The 8,321-nt window shown below is 24.9% G+C and overlaps 1 protein-coding gene across 1 annotated transcript; it reads right to left on the reverse strand.

Annotated features, from left to right (window-relative positions):
• Nucleotides 1-2,004: 2,004 nt before the first annotated feature.
• Nucleotides 2,005-3,997, reverse strand: LOC110656882 (uncharacterized). The gene is made up of 2 exons (XM_058129998.1): nucleotides 3,669-3,997; nucleotides 2,005-2,844 (listed from the first exon to the last, which is right to left on the reverse strand). Exons 1-2 carry the CDS (start codon nucleotides 3,825-3,827, stop codon nucleotides 2,353-2,355), a joined length of 651 nt encoding a protein of 216 aa, XP_057985981.1. The 5' UTR covers nucleotides 3,828-3,997; the 3' UTR covers nucleotides 2,005-2,352.
• Between the last annotated feature and the right edge of the window lie 4,324 nt (nucleotides 3,998-8,321).

Below are 8,321 nucleotides of genomic sequence, written 5' to 3' on the forward strand. Positions count from 1 at the left end.
ATTAGTTAGTTAAAATAGTAAATATATTTATTACTTTAATTATTACATGACAAAGAGTGTCTTCAACTATAATGGAAAATTGCTCATTCCTCTTGGACTATGCCCTTTTACAAATTAGACCGAAACCTCTCTCTCCCTTCATGAGACTGTAATAGGCAAGTGTCACCTTGTTCAATGGCAAAAGCCTCTTCATCATTGGGCTAAAAGCCACCCTTTAGTCGTAAGTAAAGTTTAGATAACATTTTCATAATACTTCTATTTATAGTATTAATCACCTTATTTTAATATAATTAGACATTCCATTTAATTTAGAAAGAATAATGAAATAGAGTTTTATTATATATAAAAAATATTTTTTCCGCTCAAATTGGAAAAGATCTCTTTAAATTACACTAAAATTTTGAGTAACAATCTGACAAATATATTAGATGTACTAAAACATAATGTACCAGATACTCACAAAAATATAGTTGAAACTTGACTATAAGAAGATAGAACTCACTCCTTTATGAGTGAAGGTGCAACACTTTGGATACACTTAATAATTTGCTTTTTATATATGTAATACAAATTATTTTTTTCATTTTAATTTTTCATTTTCATTTTCAATTGCTTATACACTATTTAGTTATTATTATTTTTGAAATATTCTCAAACAATTTTATTTGTAATAAAATGCAGTTTGCTATTTTAACCGTAGTATTGTGGTCACTATCTCCTGTTGCGGTTTCTTATTTACGGTGTTTTTTTCTTTTCTTTTTTTTTTTTTTTACTAATAAAGACTTCATTTTTAATTTTTATATTATATATCTTGAAATCTTTTAAAATGTCATTCCACTTTTATTTTTCAATTAATTTAAACGCTTAGTCCCTTTTAAATTTTGTATTCATGTGTTTTCTTTTATTAATTAAATTTTAAAATTTTTATCTATTTATTTTAATTTTTAAACCATTTAAATATTCATATATGAATTCAAATTAATTTTTTTTACTATCATTTTAATTGCTATATTTTAATTAATATATTATAATAAGTAAATAATAAATATTATATTATTAATATTAGTTGATTGTTAAACTATATACATACTACTAATATCCAATATAGTGAATGATTATCATTTTATTTTAATTTAAATGACTAAATGATTATAATAATTATTAGTAAATTTTATAATATTTAATTTTAATATTTATATTATTATAAAATATAATTGAATATATTTTTAAGATAAATATATTTTTATTTATTAATTATATTAACATAATAAATATAAAAAATATCCACAGCTTCGCGTGGGGTTTAGATCATGTTTATTTATTTAATTTCCAGCTTCATGGGGCATAACTATTTTCGCTTGTATTAATCATTGATTTAACTCCTGACAATTCAAGTTGAGTTTGATCCGTCCAATCCCCACGTATCCAATCTAAATTCTAAATTTCATTTTTAAATTTTTATTTTATTTATTAAGAAAAAGGATTTGAGAATTTTTATTTTATTTATTATAAAATATTCTCAGCTCTTTTATTTCTCATGAGAGAAAATCATCTTCTTTTTCTTTTTTTTTTTTTGCATCCTAAAATAAACGCCTCATATCACACCAATTAGCATTCAAGTTTGTCCTTGAAAGCAAGAAGCAATTATATAAAATGAGTAAATATAGAATTTAATGAATTGCGAGTAAAAATTAATAAAACAAATATTTATTGCAAATAATGATTTAATAATTAATATTTAAATACTTTCCTATTTATTTTCATCTATATTTTTAAAATTTCTTTTATTTATAAATATATATTAATAATTTTTTTAAAATTTTGTCCTTATATCTATTAAATATTTTAAATAAGATAAAAAAATATTTTCTTAAAATTAAAATACATTTTATAATAATTTTAATTAATTTAATTAATTTTTTAATCAACATGAAAAATTTTAGTGAATACAGAAAATATAAATTTAAAAAATTATTTTTGAAAAAAAATATAAAATATCAAAAATTAAAAAAACAACATCATTAGTTCCCCACAAATTCAGTGCCAACATAAATCCAAAATATCAATCACATGCCGCCTAACATATACATCCAAGTAAAAGTCTCTAAATCCATACTTCCAATTAGCTACAAACCAAATTTCAACCCTCTTAACCATTATCATGGCTACCCCATCCTACAATTGATTTCAAATTTAAAAATATACATATCTAACAATAAATAAAACCTATTTTTTATTCACAAAATCAGAATATTTGAAAGAAATTGAAGAAAAACAAAAAGAGAGCAAAGTAGAATAATAATAGTCTACTTAGCAATTAACCATATACTATAAACTGGAAAATCAAAGTGATCATGCATTCAGATCAATCCTTGGCCTCTTCAACAGAAATGGAGATGGAACAGTGGAATTGCAGCGAGGGCATTTAGGGTTAGTCTTCAATGTCATCACATACATGAAACAGCCAGGGCACCCTGCAGCAAACATCCCATTATCACCATCACCGCCGCCGCCGCCGCCGCCGCTACTTTTACCACCTTTTTCTTGTTGTTGTTCTTCTTGTTCAATGTGTGATGGAAGTGATGATCGTTTCTTGCTAATGGTTTCTTTCTCCGCCCTCTGTAGAGCAGACTTAACCTTGTCAAGTGTACAGACACTTTGGCAATGGCTGGAAGGAAGAAGCTTCAATTCCAGGCAGCTTTCTTCCAAGAATTTCAATGGTGGACATTCTTTATTGTCTTGGATGGTTTTTTCTGTATCTTTATTATCGTTCCTCTTTGCAAACGATGAAGACAATGGTGAATTTGGAGAGTTGCATCTCTGCTGATACACCATCGCTGCTGTCTGCATATGAAGCTCAATTCTCTCATTTTCACAACCAAATACAATCTTATATTTATCTAATTAATGAGTTTATTAAAAAAAATTATTTAGACTTAACTATTTTGAATTCACCGAATTTAAGTAGAGATTATACCCATCAACCCCAAGGGCTGAGAACTCATCCCAAGAATTTAAATTTAAGAAAAGACAAAAATAATAATGTATTCTTTTTAAAATTCATTAATCACGACGTAAATGATCTTATAAAAAAAAACTATCACGTGATACCATTAATTATAAAAAAAAAAATTAATTTTGTGTCAAGATAATTAATTTAGTTATTAAATGCGTAGAGTTTGGAATTGTAATAATGATGATCCGTTATACTATCAATTAATTACGAAGTAAATTAAAATATTACCAACAAAATAATTTATCTCACAAAAGAATTAAAAAACTGAAGCTAATACTAGCATAAATAAACAAATTCTTTTCAATTAATGGTGAAGTGATATGGACCAGCTATTTTTCTAAATTAATCTAAAAATAAAAACTATTCTATTAAAGTAACAGAAAATTATGACCAATAATTAATTACTACGAATTATACTAAATTTGATGGTGTAATCCTAGCCTATAAAAATGAAGTTCTTCTGTCCTTGACATGAAAAAAAACAGACAGACAGGCAAATGTTTATTATGTTAAATTGTCAAGAAAAAATAGAAGAAAAACCCATATATCGAAAAATAAAAAAAATAAATTAATTAAGGTTTTGCTAAGAAAGCAGAATCAGAAAAATTAATTCCTACGCTGAAAAAAAAAAGGAAAAGGAAAGAAAAGGGACCTGCAAATGAAGAGGCATTTCCAAGCAGGATTTAGGGATTTGTAAATCGAGATCCAAAGGGGAAGTGTTTCTAACTTTAGATAAGCCTCCAAGCAAGTCCCTTGTGATCAGAATCTCTGAATTCCGACCCTTCACCATGGAACTCACATCTGCTGCCATTTCCTTTCTTCTAATATTTTTCTGTAATTGCAGAAGCTATGGCAGAGGGCTTAAGAGATGAAGAAGAGTAGGTAATTAAAAGGTATAGGCACAAAGAGAAATCACATAAATAGACCCCAAGGCTAAGTTTTAGAGTAGCCCACAGAACAATTACTTGATGGTGTTATTACAATGCCACCCATGCTATTACAAATTACTTCTATTTTTCAAATTTTAAAATAGTACAATTTTCTTATCTTATACAGTAGATTTTTGTAAGGATTTTGTCTCATTTGTTATTGTTTAATTAATTAATTTCTTTTAAAATTAGTTATTTAATTTTAACTATGTTATCCTATAGTTATTTTAAGTTAAATTTGTACATGGCTTTTGATGATATTTAATGTTATTCATCTTCATTTAATCTTTAAAAATATAAGAAATAGGGATTTGATGGTATGGATTTTTTTTATTGTGATAAAAGTTTTTTTATTAAAATTAATATAAAAATTAAATTTAAATAAAATTTTATTTCTTAATTCTCAAATTTAAAATTTAATAATTTTAATATCAATCAATCCCACTCAAATTTTTTTAAAAAATATAGATATAATTATATTTTTTAATAATTTTATTCAAATTTTTTATTTAATTATATTCAATTATTGAATCTTACCAACTAGATAAGCCACATAATTAAAATTTTCTAATAATTTTAATATTTTTTTATTGTGTGAATAAAATTAAAAAAAAATTAAAATGAAAACTTATTTTTTTTTAATTAGTAATAGTTAATTAATTGTTATGAATTTAAATATTTAAATTTTGTTTTAAGAGTTTTTAAAATATATGGGTAAAGGATAAAATGGAGAATTCAAAAAGTCAAGCATTAATTAATGAGTTGATGGAGATGGGGGCATCAAAGAATTAAGAAAAGAAATTGCAATGTGTTGCAGAGCTTCCTCATTAATGCCATTCATTATTGTTTTTTGTTTTCTTTATTTTAAGACTTTTAAGCCTTCTTCTTCCTTCATTATTAGGCAACTTTCGTTATCTTCGACTCTCGCTCATATGCGCGTGTTTAGCACGTTCCTCATCCGTCACATCTGCGCAATAATGTGCAATCGGTTCGGTTTGGTTCGGTTTCGAACCGAAGTGAACCCATAAAATCAAAAATTGAAAATTAAAAATTTTAAAAATTGAATTAAATTGATCACTAAGAGGGAATTGAATCGAATTAAATTGATAAATATTAAATTGATTTTGTTTTAAATCGATCAAATTAAATTTTATAAGATTTCATATTTTTAACATTAAATCTCAATAATAAAAATATAAAGAAAACTTAGAAATCAAAACTCAAAAATTTTGAAATTTCTTGATATATATATATATATAATTTTAATTCTATTCAATTTTTTTTATTTTTTATAAAAATAATCGAATCGAATCTATTGATAGAAATTATTAAAATTTATAAATTAAATCAAATTAATTAAATTTTAAAATCAAAACAATTAAATTAAATTGATTGGATTTAATTCAATTTTTTGATTTAGACAAAAATATGCTCGTTCCTACCGCGCACGACACACGCCATTAACATCGTAAACATTACTCCTATCAAGTGTTAGGTAAGGGTGAGCATTCGGTTCGAACCGAATCGAATCAAACTGAACCGAATTAAATTATAAAAATCAAATTTTAAATTTTAGAAACTGAACCGAACTGAAATGGGAGAAAAACTGAATCGAACCAAACTGCTCTATTTTGGTTCGGTTCGGTTTAAAACGATCTGTTTTGATTTTTGATTGATTTTTTAATTTAGACTTGATTTTCAAGTTATTTGATCTAATTTTGATTTTAGTTTGAATCTAATAATTATTAATTAATGAAATTAAATAATTAATATATATATAATTAAATATAATTCATAAATTTTCCATAAAAATAAATCAATTCAAAAATCAATTCAGTTCGATTTGATTCGATTTAAATATATAAATTACTATTCAGTTCGATTCGATTTAATCGATTTTTTTCTCTTCAAAATTGAACCGAAATAATCAAAATTTTTATAATGTAAAACTAAACTAAACTAAGCTAATTAAATTTTAAAATTAAATTAATTAAACTAAATTAATTTAATTTAATTTAATTTTTTTTATTTGAATTGAATTCTACTTAGCCCTAATATTTCTTTCACCGAAATTTCTTTAACAGTACTACAGGCTCATTAATTATTCAAAGCTGTGTTTGGATTGAAGAAAAAAAAATTTTAAAATGAAAAAAATTAAGAAACGTAAAAAATAAAAGTGAAAAATAATAAAGGAGTATTATTATTTATTTTTTTTTATTTTAGAGAGAAAATGAATAGAAAATAAATAAATTATTTTTTATTTTTATAGATATTTATTTTAATTTTAAATAAAAAAATAAATATTTTACTATTTAAAAAATTATTTTTTCTAGTTATTTTTCTTCTTAATATCTAAATAAAGAAAGAAAAATAACTTTTTCAATTTTTTTTTCTCTTTTATTTTCTTTTCTCAAACATAGGCCAAGTCTCCAAATTACATTTATCGTGCATAATTCCTTATATTTTTTAAAATGAGCCTTATAAATTTTGCCATACAGAAATTGACTAGCTTACCCCTAAGAAAATCATGTAATCACTTAACAGCTATTTCTTCTGAATAATTATTTTATTTGTCTAAATAAAAGAAGAAAGCTATATTTAAATTCGAGACCTATGGACAGGGAAGGAAGTTAAACAAGAAAAGAGAGATTCATGGATTCTTCGTTGTTTTCAGATATGTTAGATATTCCTGTGGGCGTTCATGTTAAGAAAAATATATTTTTTTTAAATATATAAATTAAAAAATATTAAAAAATTAATTTTTATAAATTTTAATAAAAAATATTAAAATGATAACATAATATTTTTTCAAATTATTTTTAATAATATTTAAAATAATATTTTTTTTCATAAAAAATAATTTTAGACCTTCAAATTTAATAATGGTATTTGAAATTTCATCATATTGTTTTTCATTACCTAGAATGAGTTCAAGATGGCGAATCAAATTCAATGATATAACAACAACTGTGAAGTGCCATCATGTGAATGCTTGAACATTATGGAAAGAACCTAATCTTGGCAAAAGGTTTTTCGGTTGCTCTAAATTCTGGGTAAGTCGGTGTAAATAGAGTATAAATTGTAGGGATTTCAGTATTCCCTTTTTTCATTTGGGGTTAGTTTTTGTAATTTCGAGTGGGTATTTTGATTGGATTGACATTGAGGTCTTGGATAGGCATAATGACATTGAGAACATGGAGCTGAGAAAATAATTTTTGATGAAATCAATTAGGTGACTCAAGGCTTGAAGATGTTTAAAGAAAGCATGGACAAAGAAGAATCATTGGCTGACAACGGATCGAGTATTTATAGGTATTCGATTTGACTTAACCCTAATAGGATGAATTTGAATAGTATATATTGAGTTTAAGATGGGTTCAAGTTTGAAAAATAATACCTATTGTGTCACACCTTACCCCTCTGTAAGGCATAACATAATTCCGTAGAATACCTAATGAACTACTGAATTTCACCTACCGATAACTCATTAAGTACTCTGCAAGAGATTTTAAAAACCATTTTCTTACTTTTTGAAAGTGTTGAGCATTTTCTTACATTTAATAGAAGTTTGAAAGCTAGTTAAAATTTTTGTTCATTCTTATTTGTCCGCAAATTTTGAAAAAATTTTAGCAGAGTGCCGTCTGTATTTTAAGAAAATAATTCTTCAAAAACCTATAAAAACACTTTCAATAATTTAATTTCATCAAATCAACCACTACTACAACACAATTCAAGATCATTTCTCCCAACTCCATAATTCAAAATAATTCTCCATTCAATTATCATAAAAAATAATACTAAATAACTTCATTCATATTTCAATTAAAGAAAAATCAATTTACATTCATCAATCCAAATTTTATATTAGAAAATCCAAAATAATATTATTACAAACTCTATACAACTGCTCATGACCAGTTTATACATGTACATACATTTACATACATCAAAATAAGTATTACAATCAAGGTATAAAATATACCCGATAAAACTTTAGGGATATAGCTCAAAGATCTTCAGCAGCTCACTCTGCTGCTCCTCTAGTCTCTATATCTGCGACAACAATAACAGCCATCGCTGAGTACTATGACTGAGTGGTGCACAACATACTAAAATAATATTTATGCATAATTTAAATCACATTTATTCAAATATGGTACTGAACATGAAAAACAGATACAAAATATGATTTATAAATTTTTAGTCCAAACAATCTAATTTAAGAAGTCTCAAAACGAATTTAATAAAAACACACAGTTATATCATGCCATTCAGAACAACATTCATCTCAATAGCCAGAGGCTTCTGAGAAATCACAAGGCTAGCTAGCTCAAACTATGAGTACCCATTCAAATTTCTTCCTCTACTGGCACACA

This window comes from Hevea brasiliensis, chromosome 11 (genome assembly GCF_030052815.1).
Source record: "Hevea brasiliensis isolate MT/VB/25A 57/8 chromosome 11, ASM3005281v1, whole genome shotgun sequence".
Classification (NCBI taxonomy): Eukaryota; Viridiplantae; Streptophyta; class Magnoliopsida; order Malpighiales; family Euphorbiaceae; genus Hevea; species Hevea brasiliensis.